The following is a 24,747-nucleotide window of genomic DNA, read 5'->3' as shown; positions in this document are numbered from 1 at the left end:
CCCCTGGATTTGATTTAGTTTCTAATCGTCCTTTTCATTGAGCGGAGGCAACGCCCTCTGCTTCGTCTAGTTACGAACAAACAAAAGTAGAAGCAAGAAAAACACGCTTTAAGATGCTAGACCTCATCAAGGGATTATTAGGTGAACAATGAATTGGTTAAGTACTGTGATACAATGACTAACCCAACAACTCTTCTGGAACAACGCTTCAGCCACAGCAGGAAGCGTTTGAGAAAGTGAAAGCGGTGCTCACCAATCCCAATGGACCGATCCTATCACATTTTGACCCTTGTCTGTCAATTGCGCTTCTCACCAACGGCTCAAGATTAAAGGGCCTTGGATTTGCACTCCTACAGACGAACCGTGATGGCTCAACACGTTTGATTCAATGTGGATCTAGATCCCGAAATAGTCTGGAGAGTTGATACGCAGTCTGTGAGATTGAGGCTTTGGCTATTCAGTGGGCCGTTTTGCGATGTCCTATCTATCCTCTAGGCATCCAGTTCACAATAATCACCGATCACAAATCCCTCATAGGAATATTCAAGAGGTCAAACCTTGACGCCGTCAATAACCCACTTCAACAAAGAATTGTGTAAAAGCTTTGAAGTTCAGTGGACCCCTGGAAAACGCCATCAAATAGCAGAAGGCCCTTTCAAGAGCCCCTGTTTTCGAGCCTAACGATTTGCAACGGGACGAGCCAATCACTCTTGCTGTTCACTCAGTTTCCGAGGATATGGCACTGGGCCCATTGTCTGAGACTGCTGGATCCAATGCGGATTATCAGGCCATCATTGAGGCTCTGTTGGGTGGAATGAACCCGAAATCATTGCCTGGTTCTCATCCAGCAAAGTTGTTCTCAAAGCAACGGGACAATTTATCACTGGATGAGGTGAGTGATCTCTTTCTGTTGCACAACGACCGGATCGTGGTGCCAAGGGCCAAACGGCATGAGATGCAAAGCGAACTGAACCGACCACACCAAGGACTACGGCGATCAAGAGCCAAGGCCCACGATTTATACTCCTGGCCAGGAATAAACACTGACATCGGACAAAGTGTGCTCGCATGTAGACCGTGCCAAGAGTCTCGCCCAAGTCAGGGGCCAGAACCCTTGCAATCCCATGAAGCAACTTGGGCCTTTCAGTGCGTTTCTGCTGACCTTTTCAACCATTGGGGTAAAAATTACCTTGTCATGTTTGACAGATATTCCGGCTGGCCATGAGTCTCAAAGCTGGCCCAGACGGGCACTCAAAGTGTCACCGATTGTCTTGGAGGTTGGATGATTTTTTTTTTGGAATACCGATTTCCATTCGAACTGATGAGTCCACATGGTTACCAATCCCCTGTTGACTTACTTCGAATGAATTCCTTTATTTTGAACATGTCTCCCTGAGAATGCATGTATTGATTGATTGGCATTGCTGGGTAATTGAGGGTGTATTTCACATTTTCTACGAATCATAACGTATTTTTTTTGTTTTAAATTGCTTTAGATTGGCATTGGTTGTATTGATTTTAGAGACCACTGATTTATTATGTCGGGGACCATGATTTCAGGATGGGATGTTTCAAAATATACTTTTTCACTGTGCAGTCTTTTATAGAAATTTAACTTTTTTCTTGAAATTACATGAAGGCGCATGTCTGGATGAGGTGAAATAGGAACGTGTCCGGATAGGCGCATGTCCGGAAGAGGGACGTGGGACAGAGGTGTGCCTTGACGGTTTTTTTGTTGAGATGTCCACGATTGTAAGAGTCTGAATAAAGGCCAATTTGTCCAATTCTTGGAATCAGGCCTAGGCCTTGGAAGAAGTGGCCAGAATAGTCTGAATCCAAATCTCGCTGGCTTATTGGGTGATACGGACCAAGGGCGAAGGATGGGATGACGATGGGATCTCACCATTAAAGCTGTACTATCACCACATGATCTTGGATAGAAATACTTCTTTGAATTAGACAAGCCCCCTAATAGAAAATGAAGGCCTCAATTTGACATTTCCTGGGCGAATAATTTTCTAGTGAAACTGACTTCATAGCTGGTTTAATGGATTCGCCAAAGACTTGGCATGAAACCGTATGATAAATGATGATGATTTTTTGACCCGGAAGGGAACTGCGAGCGTTTTAAGTTGCAATTTCTCGATTTATAACTCTTCTGTGGACATGACTTTTCCATCAATGACGTAACGTCAGGTGGCTGTCGGTTTGTTCACATCGTTTTGGACACTAGTTGCATAGAAAAAAGGCAAATGCCTTGAATTGCAATACTTGCATTGTTGTAACCTGAGTACTTAAATAATAATGTACCCAAACCTCCATAGAGGAGACACTGTGATAGGGAAAATTTGTCGTCGTGTACACCTGTAAATATACCAATAGTCCAGTGACAAATCTGTCGCAATAAGGAATAATAATGATAATAATAATATTGCAATTATAATAACGATTGTGAAGGCTGGCTTCGCTGGCCGGAGGAGCAGGTCCCTCACTCCCTCGCCCAAGCACTCCAGGGGGAAGAAATGTTGGTCGATCAAATAATATATGAAAATAAAAGTCAATTAGAGTTTGAAACTTTTTCGTCCGCAAAAGAAAAAAAAGAAGTCGCCACATAAAAACAGGGCTTTGGCTTTAAAAGGAGGAGATAAGCGGTCAAGAGCATTAATAACCTCTTGAATCAGCATTAGGGGGAATAAAGACTTTCTCCGCAGGCGGGATTCGAACACACGCCCTCTGAGGAACCATGTCGTGCCTCTATTGGGTACATTAGACCACTCAGCTACCATGGTTCTTTATACAAGAGTACAATAACCATATTGAATTTTTCTCCGACGCCACTTTAACGCCACTTTTTGTGATCACTAAACCTTTCCCGCCAAGTTAGGCCTAAACTATTGGTGCTGAAATTTTTGAATGTAAATTATTTATGTAGCTATTGTACAAAATATGTGACTAATGTCATTCTTGTAACCATTGATGGTATGCGCCTCAAACAAGGCATGTAAATTGCCTTTTACTGTATAGCATGGGCAATCTTGCTTTATTGATACTAAAGCTAGTGTCTGAATTCCACACAACGGCTTAACTTGACGGACAAAGGAAAGCTGTGTCGTTTCCTCTCTTAAGAGCCATTGGTGTATTCAACTGATTTGCTTTGCTGAAAACGCCTGAGGAATGAATTAGGCCCGCTTTTGAGTTACGCTTAGGTTTTTAGTATTGGGTAAGGTTTTGATTGGTCAACAATGAGTTTTAAAGTTAAATGTAAAAAAGGTTGAAAAATTGCAGAAGTTATAAAATTATGAAAAAAGATATTGCATTGTTAACACAAAATTCCACAAGCTTGTTAGAATAACATGCAAAATCATTGCTTAAGAGGCTCATATGTCACCCCAGAAAGATTTTATTTGGGAAAATGTCACATTAACGATAAATTTGTCGAAATGGCGGATTTTTGTTCCAAATTAGAAAGAGTCCAATTTTTGGCGGAAAATTTTGTCACTCCCATATATTTTTGGGCGGCTTTACTATCAAATCGTCTGGCACCCCTGCGTGTCGACTCCTAGCTTTTTAATCTTAACGCCAACGGCAAAAAGAGCATTATGGGCCGTTTTGGCTTGCTTGCGGCTGCTAAGACTAGTTTAGGCCGAGACACATTTTTCCAGTATTTAGCACTACCTTGAAAACTACCATGAAACTACCATTGGCTCAAAACATATGGACCTAGGGACTTGTTTGAATTCGACTAACATCTTTCAACAGACCCAACCTGAGCTAAATGGATAACTATATTTTCGAAACGCTATTTCATGTGTCACAACAGCCTTTGTTCAAGTTTCGGATGATTTGATACAAGTGTTTTCTGATCCAAAATGACTCATACCTCATTGAGAAATCTTTCTACGGCCACATGGTTGGGATTTCCACTCAAGGTATGTCTAAACGTACGATCCCGACGCCTTTTTTCGAGGCAACTATTAGAGATGAACACGGGTTTTCCATTCAAATAATAAAAACACAACATTGAACCCAAATTAAGATACTCCAATGATCGAAGTGAAATGAGTAAAATTAATGTTCTTTTTGTAGCTGAGTTTTCAACTTCTGCACAGACGTTTACTTGCATGTTTTGTAGGTAAATGGCAAAAATAGAATATTACTGTTCGTCATTAACTTTGGCGCCGCAAGGTTTTTAACAAGCAAAGATCCTTGGGTAAAAGTCAAGGACCAATCCTGTTTGTTGTTTTGCCCTTTAACACAAATTATCTCCCATGTTTTGCAAACTTTACAACCGTTAATGGCGATATGATCCCAGCACTATGAAAGTTCAAATATTCAAAAGCATTACTTTCATTAAAGATGGCCATTATTTGCTCCTCCAAGAAGACACATCTGGCTATCACTTGTTTCACTTTTTATTTACAGTGTAACCTAATTTTGCGTACACTGAGTTTAATCACCCTTGGGGCATCTTTGAAAAACCCATAGAATTTTTTTATTAATTTTGTCTTGAGGACAACGAACTTTTGGCAGTTAAATTCAAATTGGATGGCAAAACCAAAAACAAATGCAATGCTTGGATTTGCCCTAAAAACGGCTTTAAAATTTTGGATCAAATCAGCAACAAACGCTAGATCAAGGACGATGGCATGACTGAACACAGACGACAGAGATGAATATTAGTAACATTTACCCAAATTAACCATGTGCTCTCTCTCCTTCAGCTGAGTTAAAGTGTCAGGACCGTTGAATGGTACGTGTGAGATTGTGAATTATTTATGTGATATAATATATTAGGTACTGGTCTTCGTTTTTTGGGAGGTTAATGGCCTAATAGTTATCAAGTGCAGGTAAAAAAACAACAGATTGAGATAACTTGCAGCATCAGATTACTTGCAAGAAGCAGAACAAAGGGCGGCTTTACACTAGGCTGGAAAACCAAGATTGAATCCGGTTTGAGGATTTAAGCAGGGCTAGTATTTGGGCGAGTCCGACAAAAGATTTAAGTCCAGCAGAGGGCTCTAGTCTTTTACTGTACTAAGGTCGAACAAAAAGACTGAGACTGCGAAAAACTCGCCCCAGGACAACTGTTACTTCATTCCTCAAACCGAATTCAATCTTGGTTTTCTAACCTAGTTTAAAGCCGCCCTAAGTCTAAAAGTGTCTCCATCAATCGAATCCTTTTTTGCGCGGAAGCCCCCATTTTTTGTTCATCAGAGTTGATTTAAAAGAGTTACAAACTAGTAAAAAGGCTCCACAGCAATTTGAATCCAGTAGTTGTGGCTAGCCTTCAAAGAAAGTTGGCGTTAATCCAAGGTAGAATTAAGGCCTCCATTGAGACAGATCAGTTGAAAAAGGATAATAGAGTAGTTCAGGAGGTAAGGTCGAATCAAATCGATTTTCTCTTATGCAAACTCTAAGAAGAAAGATGAAACACCTTGTAGGGCCTTTTGAGGTCAATGGGGAAGCCATGGCCATCATACATGGAGATCATCTCTCTGGTATGTTTTCCACTCCAAAGAGTTCAGGAGCAACAGACCATTTCTCTATTGATGATGTTGTGGGACTGGCAAGGCTTGTCAAGTTGAGCTTTTAGATGATCTTGTAGTCACAGATCAGGATGCTTTAGAGGCCATCAGGGATTTGAGACTCTCGAGCTCCCCTGGCCCTGATGGGGTGACATCTCAGTTTCTGATGAGATGCTCACAGCTTCTTGCTCCGGTTTTCTCGTACTTGATGCGTTGCATCTTAGACCAGGGCAAGTTCCACTCTTCTCTGAAAGTAGCGCATGTGGTTCCAATTTTCAAAGGGGGAGATAAGTCACTCCCCAGTAATTATAGGCCGATTTCTCTCACTTCGAATATTGCGAAGGTGTTTGAGAAGATCATAAATTTCAAACTTGTTGAATTTCTTGATATACATGAAGTCCTTCCTCCCAAGCCAGCATGGGTTCCGAGCACATTTTAGCACGGTTACCCAACTGATTGAGCATATAGAGCAGGTTATTGAGGGACTAGTGAGCCATGAATCAGTTAATGTAGTTTGTCTCGACTTTGCCAAGGCCTTTGACAAGGTAGATCATGGTCTTTTAGTTAACAGGCTCCATGAGATTGGATCCAAGGCAAGGTTCTCAATTGGCTAAGAAGTTTCATTTTTGTCGGTAGGAAACAATTAGTTAAGGTTGAGGGATCCCTTAGTGACATACATGATGTCAAGTCGGGTGTCCCTCAGGGCTCCATTTTGGGTCCTCTCCTTTTCATCATCTTCATTGCTCCGCTTCAGAAGCTTGGTAGTTGTAATGTCAGTATCTCTTCTTATGCTGATGATCCAAAATTGGTAGTTGGTAGGAATGGTCAGGATTCTGGTTGTCTGGCAAAGGTCCTAGACCAAATTTATTCCTGGGTTGCTGCGAGTAACATGGTCTTGAATGGAATGAAATTCCGTTCAATGACCTTTGGGTCGACGCCATTAGACACTCCACTATTAGATGATGAAAGTAAGGAAATTGAGCAGGTCTCATCCATGAAGGATTTAGGTGTAGTCCTCCAAGATAATGGAAAGTTCGATCAGCATATCCAGTTGAAAGTTGGTAAGGCTTTTCAAACATGTGGTTGGATATATCGCACGTTTAAGTCCAGAGATAGTGTCACGATGCTAACTCTGTACAAGTCAATTGTCCAGCCGCATCTTGAATAAATCTTGCCCATTTGGGTCCCAATTAGTTCAGCAGGTTTGCAAAAGCTCGAGCAGGTCCAAAGATGTTTTAGTAGGAACATTGAAGATATGAGAGAGCTCTCGTATTGGGAGAGGTTAGAACGGTTGGGATTGTACAGTACTCAGAGAAGGTACGAAAGGTATCTGATATTGTACGTTTTTTAAAGCATTCATGAGCTTTGTCCCAACCCAGGATTTAGGTTCAATTCTAGTGACCGTAGAGGCTTAATGTGCGTTTTGAGAGCACCTTCAAGCCTTCGAAAATCCAGGCTAGTTAAAACAATGAAGTCCACCTCTCTTCTTTCTCGGACTCCTTCATTGTTCAATTTGCTGCCTCCAAATATTCATAGGTCGTATGTAGGCATTGATACAGTTACAGGATTTAAGTCAAACTTGGACAAGTTTTTAACTAAAAATCCCGATCAACCTTATATTCAAGGGTTAGCCAGATAAGCCAACTCTAATTCGTTGGTCGATTTAAATAATATACATTTATAAAAGTTAAATAAAGCGAATAAATATCTCGTCTTGAACTGCTGGGATCCGAGCCAAAAAGCGGTAAGGAAGTCCGCAAAATGATTAAGAAAGATAGAGAAAAGTTGAAATTATACCAACTATTATTTCAAATCTTTTTGAAAAAAGTACACTTAAGTATTCAATAAATTGCAGACATTTTACCAACCACCTGCTTATGTATTCTATTCCTCTTAAATGGCTCTTTTATCTTTGTAATTTTTTAAGATATTCTATTTCAAGTGATAGACCTCACTTTTGTTTCAGTACTAAACTTCTCCTTCAAAATTCAGGCTCATCTTTATGTATTTCATGAATTATGACGTAAATGGTAATGAGGAGGATGTTTAATTTGGGAAGGATTGATTTACTATACTTTCAAGAGATAACGCCACGCTCGGAGATTAGTGCTCTTTTGTTGCTGAACTTACTGACAATAATCTTTGTCACGAAATATTAAGGATGTGCAAGATTCTGATTAGTCTAGGAGGCAGCATGGACAAGACAAGAATCTGCTCCCTTGAGATAGCAGGTCCAAATCCCAGTGCTGGAAGATATTATTATGCAATTTTCCTTTTCATCTACCTGTTGCTTGATAGGGGAGGAAAAAACAGCCATTACATCCCCCGAACGTGTTGGTGCCTATGTTTTGGAAAGTTTATTTGCAAATTTTGTGCAAATTTGGTTGAATTTTAATACAAATTTGCTGTCAAAAAAGACCATATTTATCTGCAAGTTTTGGCTTGCCCTAGTCATCACATTTGTCAGACCACTGTCGTAATCAGTGAAATTAGACAAGCAACAACGATCATGGACCTCAAAAACCATGCCCAATATGAATTTGTTAGGCTAAATAAATATGCATAACATTAAATTGTCTTCCCTGACTACCAAAACTTGGTCACACCTTATAAGCACAAGAAAATTAAATACGAAATAATAACAATTTAGTAACAAAAATGATGCCCTCATTTCATATACGTCTAAACTACTGCATCAAATTCATACTTTTAGAATGACGCAAGAAAAAAAGTCATATAGAATCAATTTGAAGAAGTACTGACATTACCACAAAGTTTCTAAACCAGAGCATTGGATTATTGATTAAACATTGTTCTGCTTCCCCTGTGTTACAACATACCTTGGTTTTAAACCATGCTTTCAAACCTAAAATGTGCTTCAAAATAAACGGAGGATTGCAAAGCAGAGAACAATGCAAAATTTAATACACCTTTTTAAGGTATCTTGTGGATGATGCACTTGTTTTTATGTCCAAACACTTCTATATCTTCTTCAATTCTAGCAATTGGTTGTCTATAGATAGGACACTCTAAATCATTGCAAATCTTTCAAAGATGAAAAACACCAAAAGAGGCAATTTTTTTTTTAAATTAAAAAAAAGACAATTCAAAATTTTCGGTCGGTTTTCCTGGGCTTTCCTTAACCCTTCATGAAATGTAGTCCACTGTAACATCAAATTGAAAGTTTATAACTTGTCTTATCGCTACCCCTTAATTTTATACAATATATGGTCTGTCAACGAATTTGAGTTGGCAGACCGAGCTAGTCCTTGAATGTAGGGTTGATCTGGAATGTTATCTAAAAATTTGTTCAAGTCTGTTTTTGAAAGATGCTACCGGATCAACAAGGCCTACCTATTCCCTACGAATATTAAAGGGAAACAAATTAAATAATGAAGGAGCCCGAGAAAGAAGAGATGTGGACTTCATTGTTCGAAATAGCCTGGATTCTCGCGGGCTTGAAGGTGCTCTCAAAACGCACAGTAAGCCTCTACGGTCACTAGAATTGACCCTAAATCCTGGGGATAATTCGTGCGATGTGAAAACAATAAACTTAAATCACGTAAAATACGTTAATCTACGGTTGAAAATCGCGATACATGTGACGTGATAAAAAAAAAGGTTATCGACGACACTGATTAGAAGAGATGAACTTATTGCTTCATGATAATAACATCTACCTTTACTCTGACGGGTTTGGACTCGACAAAAGTGCGACCCATCTCTACTGGGTCATCTTTATTTCTTATCTCGTACTTCCTGCAATCATCACAGATGTTGTTGTGTCACAGTGCCTAGCACAGAGTCAGTAATGAAACGTAGATTAGAATGTGCGACTTAAGTTTCACTTGCTTTCAGAAGAGCCTTATCAAGCAAGCTATCACAGTAATGAGGCATCAAAGGGGCCCTTTACAATCGATGACAAAGCCTTGTGAAGAAATCCGGTTTCGTCGTACTTTTCCAATATATAGCTTTGTTTCGCCATCGACCAAAGAGACACATCCAGCCAACCGGGTCTGTTTCAAATATTCATATATATATATTTATCATGAACCGCTTCAGAAGGAATTCGAATATTATACTCCTAAGGGATAGGGATGAGGCGTCAGGGTATATACGTGGGATTATTACGTAACCACATGGAACGTTTGTTCACCCTTACCTCGGTTTTCAGTCCTGCCTTGACTGAAAACTGGCTCGATTTGAACCCAGGACAAAGTACAAATAAACCAACGCGTCTGATTGCAATTTATGAGGGTTTGAGGGATGTTAGGGCAAAATTTCAGACCCATAAGACGAAAGAGCTCAGATTGAAACATACGTTCTTAAGAACTATTGCGGATAAGTGTACTGCACAGCCAATTTTTGAGGTCTCGCACATAGTTGCCCCAATTCAAATACGTGTGTTTCAGAAACTACGACGCACTTTTTCAGAAACCGCTGTTGCTTTTTAGACAGCCCTGCCCGGCAACAGAAAAGTTAGTACTCGTTTAGCCCGCCCGTTGTTCCTTATTTGTAGCTCAGTGCTGCGATTTTGGCATTTTAGAGGACATTGGGTTTAATGATGGCTGATATGACAGTGAGGGCTGAATGAGAAATGCACCTTTAGTAGACAGGAGTGGGTACATTGTAGTGCAAACGCTCCACACAAACAAGCACATCAATACTATATGGTTTTACAGTAGTAATGGATCAGATGCCTGAACTTGGTTATATGGTCAAGGATGTGGAATATTAACGGGATATAATTGGAACTCCTAAATGATGAGGTCGGCATTGCTTATACGTAGACTACGAAAAATGTTGGTCCTACATTGAGTAGAAATTCGAGAGGATTGCACTAACCGGGTTTCTTCTCAATGCCACGCTTCAGCTCTTTCGCTAATCAGAACCGTCAAACTTCTGGAATTTCCACTTGACGTGACAACAACATTTTGTTTGTTGGACAACCTTATGAGCAACTATTGCTCATATGCCACAAAAAATAAACAAAACACATATGTTTCAGTGCTTGAAAATCATTTGAATTTCATAAAGTTTCCCGTTGGTGCAAATTTTGAACCTCTTGAAAAGCCTATGGAAAATGTACGATCTTAGAAGTGCGAACACATGTATGATTAACAAAAAGTTTGTAGTGACAAATCCAAGTGAAGTCAATGAACTTTGTGGGTCCATTTCTTTTGATGCACGCAGTTGTAAGAATACTGAATTTGACCTAAAAAATTAGTTTATGGTTTGCATTTTCATGATTTCCAGTCAAATTGTGTACAAGATGATTTTCTATTGAAAACCTCTGCATTTCTTTACATAGATGCAATGATCACTAATTCTAAAAATCTTGGATAAAGTAAACACATGCTAAATGGTTGCTTGCTAGTTTGTGATCATCTCTTTTGAGCTATTATTGACATATTTTCATTTTTCTCCATTCACAATGATCAAGTAGAGAACACTGATTATTGGCATGGATTCAATACTGCCTAGTGATGAAATTGCATGAAAATTGATATACGAAAGTACGTTATAACAAATATATTGCAAATATGCCCAACAGCAAAGGACTGGCTCAGCAATAATTGAAGATCTAACTAAAAGTGGTCCACATATTTTGAAGCATACCTGACCTTTTTTGGACACGAAATTGGCCCACTTACCATGCATGGCTTGAGCAAGCCTGACTGCTAACAGCTTTCAAGTACATGTCCGTGACTGGAGAGTTGGTTTGTTCTCTGAGTCTGGCTCAGAGACGTATCAGCAATACTTACTTGCCTTACTCGTTTCCTGGCCGTCTTCTGCTCTCCACGTTGTTTTCCTGAGTGGACTACGTATATTTTTTATATTTTCCAGTACACTTTTACCAATTTTACGGACAGTGTCAACATGTCAGCATCACCTGTAGCCACACAAACTGCCAACAATGGCATTCCCACCAGGTCAGAGCTCCAATCTTGTGCCTTCAATCCAATAATTGTCTTAAAAACAACACAACTAAGATTAATTAACTCAAAAAATGGCGACTTTTGCGAAGCACAGGTACGGCAAAGTGCCTCTTCAGTCCCCTTGGAGATAGTTACACCTAAAACCGGCTTGTGAAGATTAAGAAAAAAGGTACTCCCCTTTAGAATATGGGTTTCCCTTGATCTCCGCCAGGTGGCATCGCGTCAGTGCCAAACTATTTCCGTGCCAAATCCAACTAAAAGTAACCCACCGAACCAGTCTTGTTTTAGATTGTGTCATTGACTTGCGAGCAATCATCAGCTAATGGATGGAAGCACATTTCAACAATTGCGACGTTTTCATGAAATCAATTGCGCCGCGAGATAGTGTTGTAACAATACATTTTCATCAGGCTAAATACAGTCCATGTAACATTAAACATTCGAACTTATCAGCCACATGTGCAATGAACCTAGATACTTGGTTTTTCTGTAGATATTCTCGTTGTTGTTGTGGAGTAGGTTGTTGTTTTATGTTAATTATGAGTCAGTGAGATTAGACTTAGCAGAGCTGGAAAGTAACTGCCCTTCTGTTATTGTGCCTCTAGTTTTAAAGCAAACGCTTCAACATCAACGTCTGTCGATTTATCCATAGAAAGTTTTTTTTTGATTTTGACTTGGGTATTTGTAAGAGTTTTCTAAATCTCATGCGCTCTCCCACTTTGTTGATGCCGAAGTGCAAATGGCGCATTTTTTCACTTTTTCAAAAATCTTTACATTCTTATCAAAATACAAGTTAGCTAAGTGTTTGGAACTTTTAACGGTCTGGAATCGGGGTTTAGTTTTTCTGAAGCCAAGGAGTGAACATTAGATCGAGAAAAGATCCAACTTGGTACGACCTTTTCTCGATGTAAAATTCTCTCCTTCCCTTGCAAGAATTGTACTCAGTTGTTGCAATCTACAAAGTCGAAGTCTCAAGTGGTTGCTTATTCGCATCAAATTTATTTGCCACCAATATCTTCTTTCTAAATCATATTATATTGTCAAACCATGTCTTCACATCCGATTGTTAATTTTGGGTAATTGATTGAATTTCTTCCATTCACTTTTTTTCACAGTACCTTTGTCAAATATCGGGACAAAGAGACAATGATTTAAATCTTACATCATATATTTTAGTTTCATTTATTAGCTCAGGAAATAAATAAAAGTTTGTGCTGATAAGCATCAAGGAAGCAATTTTTCGCGCCTTATATTTGTGATGAACAGAGAGCGCCTTTTGTCTAGACTTTGGTTTCTGTTTCAGTTTTGACTTCGTTTCTATATTTGCAAGGAACCAAGTGGCACTCCAAAGACCTAGAAAATTAAGCCCTTTTACTTAATCACTAAGTGTCTTGAACTAACAGTATTCATTCATTTTCCTGTCTTAACGCGAGCGCCAGAAAGCGTGTCATGGGCCGTTTGGGCAGTCTTAGGCGGCTGAGACTAGGTTGGGCCGTTCCTTGTTTTCTTGCCTATTTAACTCTACCTATGCCTGAATTATGAATGTTTTAGGTTGGAATCAAATCATAGACACCTAGGAACACATCTCATTCAAAAGCTATCAATTACTTGCCCGCCAGCCAAATCCCTTCATTTTAGAGTTTTTGGAACCACTGACCTGATAGAGTTTGAAGCGTAGATTTCTGTAGACAAGTAATTGAATTTTTTTTTGAATGAAATATTCACCTAGTTACTTATTTTTTGATTCAAAACTAACAAGTAACGGCTCAAGCTAGTTTCAGCCGCCTAAGAATGCTCAAATGATCCATGAAACTTGTTTTGCCGCTAGTAGTTATAAGATTCCGAAATCGCCTCAACCTTCAAAATCATACCTTATTGACCTTCAAAGGTGACTATACTAAATTGAAACCTTATTGCCACTCTTCCTTCTAAATTCCATAGCTTGTAAAATGTGCTAACTCAAATGAAATGCTCAAGTATCAACAATCAACAAATGGATTTAATCTAACTTTCAGACGAGTGCGGATCAATTCGGAGAGTGAGATGCCTTTGGAATATGGAACCACGCCGGGCGGTACCATGTTTGGTACCACACCTGGAGGTTAGTGTCACCATTTCAAATCATACACGCCTGGTATTAAAAGCCATTTTTGACCACCTGTCAGAATATGGTGGCACAAAGTGGCAGAAATTCCTTCAAAGTAGAATTTTGCCATTGCTGGCTCTGGCAGGTACGTTGATTTGGTAGAACCAAAGTAAGTGGTGTAAAATTGCCGCTTTAAACATATTTTGCCAAGCTGACCCTTTTATCGTGGGGCGAAGAAGGATGGTAGGCTTTGTTGAAACGAGTTTGAAGAGCCAAATTTGCACCACTGGCTCTGTTGCCGCCAAATTAGCGTGCCTGCCAGCGCTTGCCGAAACATTCAAACATTAACATTCCCCCAGAAACAAAATGGTCGGTTGGAAAGCTGAGCTCTCGACACTGTTCACTATACAAGTTTCAATGGTTGGATGCCTAGGCTGGCCAAGTCCAAATGGTTTATGTTGCTATCTTAAACAAGTAGACACGTCATTTAGTGGCTTGAACGGGCGGACATGCGGTTATTCTTAAAGGAAACATGGTAATTGATTCGTCTGTGGTGAAGTCGTATCACCTCTAATTGCAGAGAGCTTCAATTTTATTTAGATAAGGGTATGTTTATTCATGGACATAAGTCACAGTATGTGTTAACATTTCTCGACTTTTTCAATCATGCTCTTCTTGTGTCTTTATTATGAAGAGATTGAGCCATCAGCGTTCACATTTTGCTCACACAACCAGTCTTCGGATGATATAAGATGGTTAAAAGGATCACTTAAAACGTGATTGCTTGAACCACTGGAATCGATCGAGCACAAAATTAAAATACGCACTTGTAGCGATCTGTGTCCCATCTCATGCAATGCAAAAACTCAAATCGGCATTGCTTATTTCAATTTTCTTTCCAGTGGTTCATGATGTTCGACATTTTCACGCATTCACCTCGTGATAGATTCGTGATAGATTTAGACATTTAAAACCACGCAGACGCTTGGGAAGGGAGACATGTCGGCAAAGGATGCCCACCAAAAACCGAACTGATCATTATGAATAGTGTTGGTACATCAGCTACTTCGCTTTTCATTTCACGTGTGTAAAATTTGAAGGGTTTGAGTTTTGAATACATTTTGGATGTACGCGACTTCTGAGTTTCAGCAGTACCATCTAGGTCGATGGATGTCATCACAAATATTTGATGGCTACACTTTGATCCTTTGATAATCCTCGTGTGATTCGACCGCCATTCAGAGTTCTGAAAAAATGTGGGTGGGTTAGAAACTTTGCTCCCAACAAATGCAAATATAGGAACACTTAAAGCAGTCGTGCCCAGAGTTTTTTTTACCGAGAAAATAACGTGAGTTACATCTGACCAGCAGCAGATGCCAATTTTAAGACATATATCAATCTCGTTTTCCAGGTACCAAAATCGTTTATGAGCGCACATTCCTCTTGCAAATGAGAACTTCGCCTTTGGCCCGAACTCCACCAACAAACCTGCCCGTGATACCCGGAGTGACGGCCCCTTCGGAAAAAGAAAACCACAAAAAGAACGGCAAAGTGAACAGTGGCCGTGTTTCGCCCACAAAGGGCAAGGGGGTTCCAAGTAAGTAGTAATCCTTGATTTTTGACGGAAGATCCCTGATCCATGTCATTGCTTGCAGTTCAGGCTGCGAGCCAAGTGTTCAGGTTCTAGGGAGAGAACTGTTAATTTTGTTCTGAAGCATATGTAAGGCGGGTAAAGATATTAGATTCAATAAGATATATTCTTATTTTTTTTTTTTCAAATTTCAATGGAAGTAAATATTTAGAGAATTTTCATTCTTTGTGTAATCATTTTCTAGTTTCAGAATGCTTTGGCCACTCTGGCATGCATTTACGTTTCGAGTTGCTAGGTGTCTGTCTTGGCAGTGAGTTATTGCTCAGGGACTCTAAATAGAGGAAACGACACGGCTTTTCCCTCATTTTATTAATTGATGTGTAACGCACACTGACAAAATGTAAAAGAAATGCATGGAAAAGGCAATAAAAGTGCAATTTGAACGTATTAGAATATCTGGGATGGACAATTGATAGTTTTGTTTTAACCCACACATTTGACGAAAACATCAGGCGTTGGATTGAGGGCCATCCCTAGAGTGAGAACCATAGTTTCATAACAAACGCGTCAAATTACTTTAAATTTGGTCAAGATGTTTCTGAAACAATTTTCTACAAATTGGCAAAAGAGAGAAAGTTGGTTGATTGTGTTTCAAGCAAAGTCTTGCTTTATCAAGAAAACCTAATTAGCACTTTTCAGGTGTTGTACTTTAAGACATGTTTAAAGTCATTTTAAGGTTATCTAAATGCCTGGTTTTAAGCACATACCATCAATGGTTAGAAAAATGATATTAGTCACATATTTTGTTCAATGATTTTGCCAATAATTGACATTCAAAAATTTCAGTCGCAAAAGTTTAGGCCTCAGTGGGCGGGAAAGGTTTGGTGATCACAAAAAAGTGGCGTTTCCTTGCTTTAGTGTCCTTGTATTGCTGAAGGGCGGCTTTTAAAACTGGCTCCTTTTGAAATTCAATGATTGCAAGAAAACTTTTTGGCAATAGTTTTACCAATGGTCCTTGCCCTCAATGGACCAGGTCCACCTTAAATCCCGCAAGTTTGTGTTGTTAGAGCTCTAGGGAGAGAGAAAACACTTGAACAAGTGTAAACTAGCAGAAGCATTCTTTTTGAACACAATTCAATATTCAGAAACACTATATACAGTTGGTCAACGTCTCGACTATTGCTTGGATCTTGAACCCTGAAATGTAGACCAGGAAGAAAGGAGAAAGGAGTGTAGATCTAACATTGCATTTTTATAAATTGCCACAATTTCACTCGCAATCATTCATGCAATACATACTTCAAAGCCAAATTTATGTGAATACTGCCAACAAACACCTTGAATGAGCATTATTTTTGTTTTCAGTTTTGCATCAAGGAACTTTTTTTAATAGTTGTGAAAATGTTCGTATTTTGTTGTTCTTGTTATAATCATAATCACAGTTAATTTTATCCAAATTATCACACAGGTTTTTTTTTATGAAAGTTGAACAGAATTGGAAGTATAAAACATGCTATTCGACGTGTCCCCCTCTAGCTGCAATAGACATTGAAGACGGCCTCCTCAGGGTAGTCGGCCCAAACTCGGCCAATGGAGGCTTTGAGTGATTCCACATTTGGGTGAGGAGTGGCATGTGAGGACCTCTTGATTGCGCCCCACCAAAAAAAGTCCAGCTGGTTGAGGTCAGTAGAGGATGGTGGCCAGAGCTCTTTCGGCCTGAAGTTGGCCATGTTGTCCCGGCAAAACTTCTGGCACCTGAGTGATGTATGTGCCTGGAGCAGTTGGGTTTCTTTCAACCATAGTAGGATAGTGTAACGATAGGCAAACGATAGCGATAATGAATAACAATAGGCCTTGAAGTAGGCCTCAGAGCCAATTTTCTCTCCAGCCTTGAAAAAGAAGGGTGGCATTTTCCGGCCCTAGGACCATCACTTGCGTTATTTTTTTTTTGTTGTGGTAGACCCCCTTGACCTTGTCCAATGATAGTGCTATAAAGAGATCGTTTCGACGTTAATAACCCTGATCCACTGTGAAGATCTTCTTGTGGGAGTAAATCTTCGCAGTGGTGCTATGGTGTTTGATTTACGTTTGGAGCTTCTTACACCGCCCGAATCGTTTTGTTTCAAGACATTGATTAAAAGGTGCCTCCTGACAAATGATTTGAGGCCGAGATGAAGTCGGATGGCCTTGCTGATGGTAGAGGGGGCCACATCTTTGATTTTTCGAACAATTGATAAAAACAATACCAAATCGTCTAGTTTAACCCTATCAGATGACACCAATTGTTTGGTACCTTAGTTTTAGAGCAGTATTGAAGTTACTACCAGCTACGATTTTGCTCGAACACTCTGTACACTAATTTAGGAACTTAAACTGTTCACTTTTAGTTGTTCATTCAACTTGCTCATTCAAGTCATTTTTTGGAATACAAAGTCAAGGATGGTTAGTAATTCCACATTCTACATGTTTACGAAGATTTCCAGTCGGCCTTGAAACACTTTTGTTGTAAAAAAGCTTGTTTGTCGGACAAATTACCACTCAGCAATCACTAAGCTCAAGCAATTGGGTTTAAAGAAGCATTGTGAGCCACTCTAGTTGAGAGAGATCCAGTGGAGTTCAAGACTGACATTAATCTCCCTAGAGCTCTGAAGAATTATGCAACATTTGTTCTAGAGCTCATGTTTAAAAAAATCCTTCAATTCTAGGTTCCATTAAGGAGGAAGAGGAACAATTTTCCATGGATATGTGAGGAGGGTCCTTCAGATGAGACGCAAGTTGATCCTCACGTTTACCTCGTATCTCCTCCCCCTTTTGTTCCACTTATGGCGTTGAAGATTCGACGAAAACAATCAAAAAAGCCAAAAAACTGAAAAAAACATCCAACACCTCAAGCTCCAGGATAAAAAAGATCACATTGCCTTACTTCAATGCACGATAAATGAACGCTAAACTATGCGCCACAATCTTCAAGATCACAAAGCCTACGGGGAAAATGCTGCATTTTTATGAACCCTTTGGATGACTTTTCGAGATGCTTGTGTTGCGCCATTGCAACATATGATCTTTTGCATTCTTCTGATGAAAAACCAAATAAAAAATATTTAAATATCAACCTGGAATCATAACCCCGGCTGGCAACCAGTGATCACTCTCAATTTTTTATTCGGACCTTAACTTTGTGATTACACGAATTGAAACACATCCTCAAAGACATGATTTTTATAAATTTTTGGAATGAAGACATGAGCCTACTCTATGAGAGGGCTGGCTCACTGCAAAAAAACGCACATCAAAAATTCAAGCTTCCCAGTTTTCCTTACTGCCCGGTTCCCCTGAAAGCAGATCACTGGTTTCTCTCTTTGATCACAAAAGAACAAGTTGAGATATCACTTGGTCACAAAAAAAGTGAGGCATGTGGACTGCACGGTTATTCTCCATGGCATCTGAAATCGCTTTTTACACTTATCGCGGATCCTTTAAGCCGAATGATCTCTTTCTGTTTAAACTCTGGCGAGCTCCCCCAAATTTAGCTGAATCCTGTCTTGCCCTTTTTATATCAGAAGGGGCCGCGAGCAGACCCTAACAACTTTAGGTCAATATCCGTTCAGGATTCAGGCATGAAGGTGTTTACAGCATCCCATTTGAACGCCTCTCCATGTATGTGGAAGATCAAAATACTATACCTGATGGTCATTCGGATTTACCCGAAGAAAGAACACGAAGGGAACAACAGCTATTTTGGCAGAAGTTATTTCAGAGAGACCGACGCTAAAATCAAGGACTTACGTCCCGTTAATCGCATTCAGAAACGGTTCCCATTCGATTAATCACTCAACACTCTTCAACCGACTCCTACTTTTAGGGGTGCAACTCCACTTTGTACACCACCTTCACAACTTGATGCGAAAAACGGAACTTTTGTGAGGTCCGGGGTGAGCCCCTCTCAAGTTTCTTTTCCAACCATGGGGTCCTCCAGGGCGATCCGTGCTCACCTTTTCTATTCAATCTCTTCCTGAGCGACCTTCCCTCTTTCTTACATCACGACGGGGTAGCATGGCAGGCTAAACAAGGAACCGTCAAATACCTGTTGTACACGGACGATCTTGGTGTGGTGGCTCATTCAGCTGAAGACCTTTAAAGAGCTCTAAATCAGGGATAAACGGTTTTCTCCACCGAATAGTTGGCGGTGCTCATTTTCTAAGTTTCTGGCAAAATTTTATTGAGGCTTGAATGTAGAGTCAGCTGAAAAGTTTAACTGTTATCTTACCTAACCTAACCTTTCGGTTACAAGGCCTGGGGGCGCATTGGCCGCGACGTAATCCCTATTTCTGGCAACACTGAAGAATCGAGCGTTCTGAAATCAACCATCATACTAAAGCGGCTAACGATTCTTCCACTTCCCCTGTCCGTGTGCGACAAAAAAATGGCCACTAGTCTCTCCCCTTGAATTACTCTCATTGACCGTGGTTTCGGTGCAATCTCGGGGCTATCATTCCGAAAATGCATGGTTAGGAATGGCCAAGATACCATTAACAATGTTTTCGACATTCGTGAAGTTCGAGAGGATGGTGTTTTTACGATTGGCGCCAAATGTTCTCGCACGACAGGAATCACTGAGTCGCCATACAACATCGAATTTCAACTTGATCCTTCGTCCCGGAGAGTGATCCTTTCAAGATGATCGTGTCAGGCTGGATGCATTGCACTCTGCAAACATAGGGCTGCCGTATTCCTCTGTGTTATTCAAGAGTGATGTGAAAGTTAGACAGATCAAACACAGGTATGGCATGCCCCCTCAAAACTCTGGCAAGAAAAACAACCAAAAGGGGAAACAATTGAACAACTCTGGGGCTCACCCAATTTATCTGAAATCCATTGTTGTGTTCGGCAACCAAATGCCCTAAAATGCTAGGATTTGGTTAACAATTGAGAAAGGTGTGACTTATCGTATACCTCCCTGTACAAGAGCCTTGTTATAAATCAAAACATGACACTTCTGTTGAAGAAGAGGCGGAATTGGATGCATGAATTGCTTTGCTTTTCGACAATCGTACGGAAATTCCGGCATTACAGCAACGAGATTTAACCATTTTGGAACCAGTCCATCGACAAATTTAAAATGAGAAAGTTTTTGTGACCCCGAGAAGATCACTGAGATTTGCAAGGAATCGATTGAGCAAACAAACAAAAAGTTGTGGTACCTGGAAAGGAAATTCCCGATCTGGCCGTCCAAAGCCAAGCAATTAACGGGTTCGAGAAAACCGGAAACTCTCTTCAAGTAGTTTTTCTAATCTCTTGCCGACAATAAGAACTTCAGGTATGGATGAGAAACCGAAGTTAAGGCCTGATCAAAATATAAAGAAGTAACTGGGATTGACGTTCACGAGGTCGGACTTATGATTCATCCAAAGTATCCGTGGTTGTGTGCGTCGCGTTTCTCGAGTTTTGGAAATCAAATGTCCCATCTCTTGCAAGGACGATCCCGTGTCGGTGAAATATTTGAAAGGAGGCACCATCTCCACGAACCATATGTATTATTACCAAATTCAAACACAAATGTTTGTCAGTAACATTAAAGTATGCGACTTATTTATTTACTCCAGTGCTGACTGGAAATTCTTTACTGTCCAAAGAGGTTACGAGTTTATCTAGAATTTGGTCCCTAAACTGGGGAATATTTTCTATTCACAAACATCACCAGCCATGAGTTCTCCAAACCAAGCACCTCGAACGAGAGAAAGCGCCTCTAATTATTTACTGTGGAGTGATTGATTGAGATGATTTTATTCATTAGTTGTTTCTTGATTTATTAAGTCTGGTAACAAGTTGCATAATCCAGCGATAATTACTAAGAGCTTGTCCACGTCTTTCAAGAGATTTTCTTGAATGAAATCAAGAATTTTGAATCGTTTCATCCCCTCAATGGCTCTTGGACTCGAACGTTGGCGATTTTATATTCATCCTCATTTTCTGCCTCTTTAAACTGTCGTCCACCTCGCTTAAAAGGAGCCATTACCAGGGTGCCTCCGTTTTCCGCAATTCTGGTCTCAATATGAGGCAATCCTTTATCGGCCATGATCAAATCACCTGCCCAATATAATTGAGGAATCTGCTCTTGATTGTTATTTATGTATCCGTTGTTCAGCCCAGCCACCAAATCCTTTTGAAATTAAGGTTATCTCTCCAGCGGGGAGCACAACCAATAAGAAATTTGACGGTGAACCGGCCCTTGTAATGGGAGTACATTTGCACTCGCTTCTTGTTTATTTTCAAGCGACAACACTCAATTTCAGAAGCATCGATGATCACTAATATTGAAGGATATAAGGCCTGGAATGATGTGGGCATTCTCGCTTGGATCGTGGATTTGTCAAACCAAATAATAAGATCTTGGCATACTACAAACATCTGGATCAAAAGCTGTCCAAACATCGAACTTGCGCAATGACTGATGACATTGAACATTCACCAAAGGGCAATGAAGGAGCAATTTGGTTTCAATTTCACAAGAAACATGACCAGTTTTAACTCGCGAGAAAGCGATCGTGAATTTGTTAGATTGATTCCCAATCTGGAAAGAAGAAATTGGAAGACGTTTTTGTTGATTCCGGTGAACGGTTCAAATTTGTACAAGGCATTGGGCAACCACGAGGTCTCTGTCTTTTTCTCAACGAGTTTGTTTACTATTTTTCAGTGACGCCTTGCGAATCTTTGACACCTCGCCAAACTTTTAATGCATATAGAAGCATGCTCCACATGACAACAAGAAATAATACGTTTCCATTTCTTGAAGATTTCTATAAAAGTCAAGAGTAGCAAAATAAGTCAATAAAAACTTGCAAAATATTTTCATTGTATTAAGGAGCTGGTGTAGCCGAGTGGTCTAAGAGGCGGCGTGAACAAGGCAAGAATCCTCTCCCTAGCTGTCGTGGGTTCAAACCCCGGCGCCGGAAGTAACCCCTTACAGGGACGAAAGGTGGTGTAGTGAATAGCGCAGTTTCCTAGCATGAGAGAGGTCCCCGGTTCGATTCTCCTCCCAGACCTTTCTCAAGGAAGCTTTTAGACGTTAACCACACCCACAGACGGAGAATCAAATCTGATACGGACACGACAATGCCTCTTGGGATTTTGACTTGAACGATGCGATGGCTGGCTTCGCTGACCGGGCGAGGTGCACCCTCCGACCCTAGCACCCCCAACCACATTGGCCTTTGAATTTACTTAAATGCCAAACTCGTACACAATCCTGGCATGTTCCTAGAATATTTGAATGATACATCCGACAGTTTAATTTGCATATTTGTCACTTTTTGGAATAATTAATTTCTACGTACTAGAGACGTGTTTATTCCACGTTAACAGAATTTGGTCAAAATTCAAGATTCAGCTTGATTGAAGTTGCAATTGATTAGTATGGCAATAACAATGAGGAATGAATTTGGAGGTTTAGTGATTACCATTCTTTTATTATCGCCGGCAGTAACAAAAGCGACATGAGCCGTTTTGCCTGGCTGTGGCTGCTGAGACAAATTCGGGCCGAAACAAGTAAATTACATTTATTAGCAATTCCATGGTCTCTATCATGGTTATCATGACTTAGAATTAATACAGAGACACCAAGGGATACATGTCATTCAAGATGTTTTTAAATTGCTTACTCGCAAGTCCAGTCTCTGCCTTTCAAGTATCAAGTACTTAAATCAACGGAACTGTTTCTCCTCCTCTCTTACTGTCTGAGTGGGCAAAGTTCTGCTCAACCCGGCAAAAAGCTCCGTCGATTTAACAAGATGAAGGTACGTGAAACACAGAAATTCGCCAAATACGGGTAAGAATATAAGAATATTTTCAATGGAATTTATGCCTTGGTTTCAATCAAGGAATGGCGGCAAACTCATTCAAATCGAGAAGGACCCAAAGATGATGTTCTTATTCTTGCATGTACTGTACCTACACTCAAGAGTATGTCAAGGTTAGTAAGTCGTATTTGTCTCGAAAAAGGAACTGGTAATGCATTCTTGCTGTGAGAAAATTCCGGGGAGTAGAGACTCATAGCTTATTACGGAGCTTAATCAAATTGGAATCACGAAACCTTGGCATCCCTGTCTCTACAAGAACAGCTTACAGCTCTGACGATGAAGCGGGATTATCCCTCAATTGGGACATCCAAAATCAGATGGCAGGTCAAGTGAGAGAGCTGCCACCTGACCATAGAAGGAATAACAAACAATAAAAATAACTTATTTCTTTGTATTTGGGGTGCTACGGCCGTGTACCCCAGGGTACCGTCCTCGATATTCCAAAGCATGCCTGGGTGGACGCTCTGTGGGTAGCTCTGATGCGTTTAGTTGCAAGGTTTTGAGCAAGGGATCGTGAACTTCCTTTGGAATTTGACTCAAAAAATCCCTTGAATTGGACAGAAATTTTGTCAAATCAAACCCACCCTTCATGCACAAGGCCACTATCCCCGTACCAATTGACACAAACTCCTCCACTGGCTACACTTTTCTCAGACAACCGTCTACTACATAAAAGTTTCGACGTACAGTTTCTCTCGCATCAGGTGCGAAGTCATGGTCGTTCTCTTGAGAGCGTAATTCGAGCAACCGAGGGAGCTTATTCCCCCAAAGAGATGCTTAGTCATATCAAACTCCACAAGATCAATACAACAATATTGGTTCGGCTCCTCGAGGGATCCTTTGGTGACACATAAGATATCAAGTAGTGAAGTGAAAGGATGCTTCGCCATCGCCCTGATCTCTAAAAAAAAGAGAAAAGAAAGAAAATCGCTTCATCACGGATTAGTTTTAGAAACAAGGATCCGCTTTTCGATTCAATCCTGGCATGATATCGAAATCTGTTCAAGTGTTTTGAATACGTGAGTCATGTTTCAAAAGGTACCAAAATACGTAATACAAAAGTGTTAACTGTCTCATTGCAGGGTCCTTTTAGCTTTTAGTTTAAATTAATTAATCGAGCAAGTGGACTGATTTCCACTCACCAAGCAAGCACACGCCACAGGAGAGTGATGAACTCGTAGCTGCCCTTGAGTCCAATACGTAGTTCTTGGTCGTTTGCGCTGAATATGTGCGTGGATATGTAGAGGAGGTATTGGTTATTTTCAAGACCCATCAAAAATCTGTGATTACAATTTCCATGAGGATTGTGTAACCACGGGCTCTTTGAAGTTCTCAAGAACTCGCCATACGTTTGAAAGAAGACGGGTTCCATGTTGGAATGGCCGTGTAAGGCCACACAATAACGCATAGTTCTCGTTAGTACTCTTCTCTTTGCTCCTTCTTATGATATTACGTCCCTCAACGAATAGCAAAATAAATTGGGCAAAACAATGGCCTGACATGTTGCGTTGATGTGGAGTAACTTTGTCATTTTTTAGTCAATATCCCTGAACAATCCTAAGTCCCGGGGCTTCATAGATCGGATAACACCAATTCGTTGGTAGACCAAGTGTTACATTAATGTTCTCAATCATCGCTTGTTTTAGTTTGCTTTTAATCAATCAGATATGACTTTTTCTTACAATGAATGGCGGTCTTTGTATCGGTTACAAAATCTGTCACCAACTTACCAAGTAAAAGAAGGAAAAGA

General features: G+C 40.2%; 1 protein-coding gene across 1 annotated transcript; it reads left to right on the top strand.

Moving 5' to 3' along the window:
• Positions 1 to 11,233: 11,233 nt before the first annotated feature.
• Positions 11,234 to 18,253, top strand: LOC131891872 (eukaryotic translation initiation factor 4E-binding protein 1-like). Its single transcript, XM_059241549.1, has 4 exons — positions 11,234 to 11,458; positions 13,480 to 13,565; positions 14,962 to 15,147; positions 17,847 to 18,253. The coding sequence occupies exons 1-4, from the start codon at positions 11,406 to 11,408 to the stop codon at positions 17,888 to 17,890; spliced, it is 369 nt and encodes a 122-aa protein (XP_059097532.1). The 5' UTR covers positions 11,234 to 11,405; the 3' UTR covers positions 17,891 to 18,253.
• The last annotated feature ends 6,494 nt before the right edge of the window (positions 18,254 to 24,747 follow it).

This window comes from Tigriopus californicus, chromosome 12 (genome assembly GCF_007210705.1).
Source record: "Tigriopus californicus strain San Diego chromosome 12, Tcal_SD_v2.1, whole genome shotgun sequence".
Classification (NCBI taxonomy): Eukaryota; Metazoa; Arthropoda; class Copepoda; order Harpacticoida; family Harpacticidae; genus Tigriopus; species Tigriopus californicus.
This window is presented reverse-complemented; position numbering and strand designations above follow the sequence as displayed.

Bases quoted from the DNA above. Each gene is read 5' to 3' on its own strand.
- LOC131891872 (XM_059241549.1), top strand. From the start codon at position 11,406: ATGTCAGCATCACCTGTAGCCACACAAACTGCCAACAATGGCATTCCC. The intron at 11,459-13,479 runs GTCAGAGCTCCA...TCTAACTTTCAG, and splicing joins AACAATGGCATTCCCACCAG to ACGAGTGCGGATCAATTCGG. The intron at 15,148-17,846 runs GTAAGTAGTAAT...CTTCAATTCTAG, and splicing joins AAAGGGCAAGGGGGTTCCAA to GTTCCATTAAGGAGGAAGAG.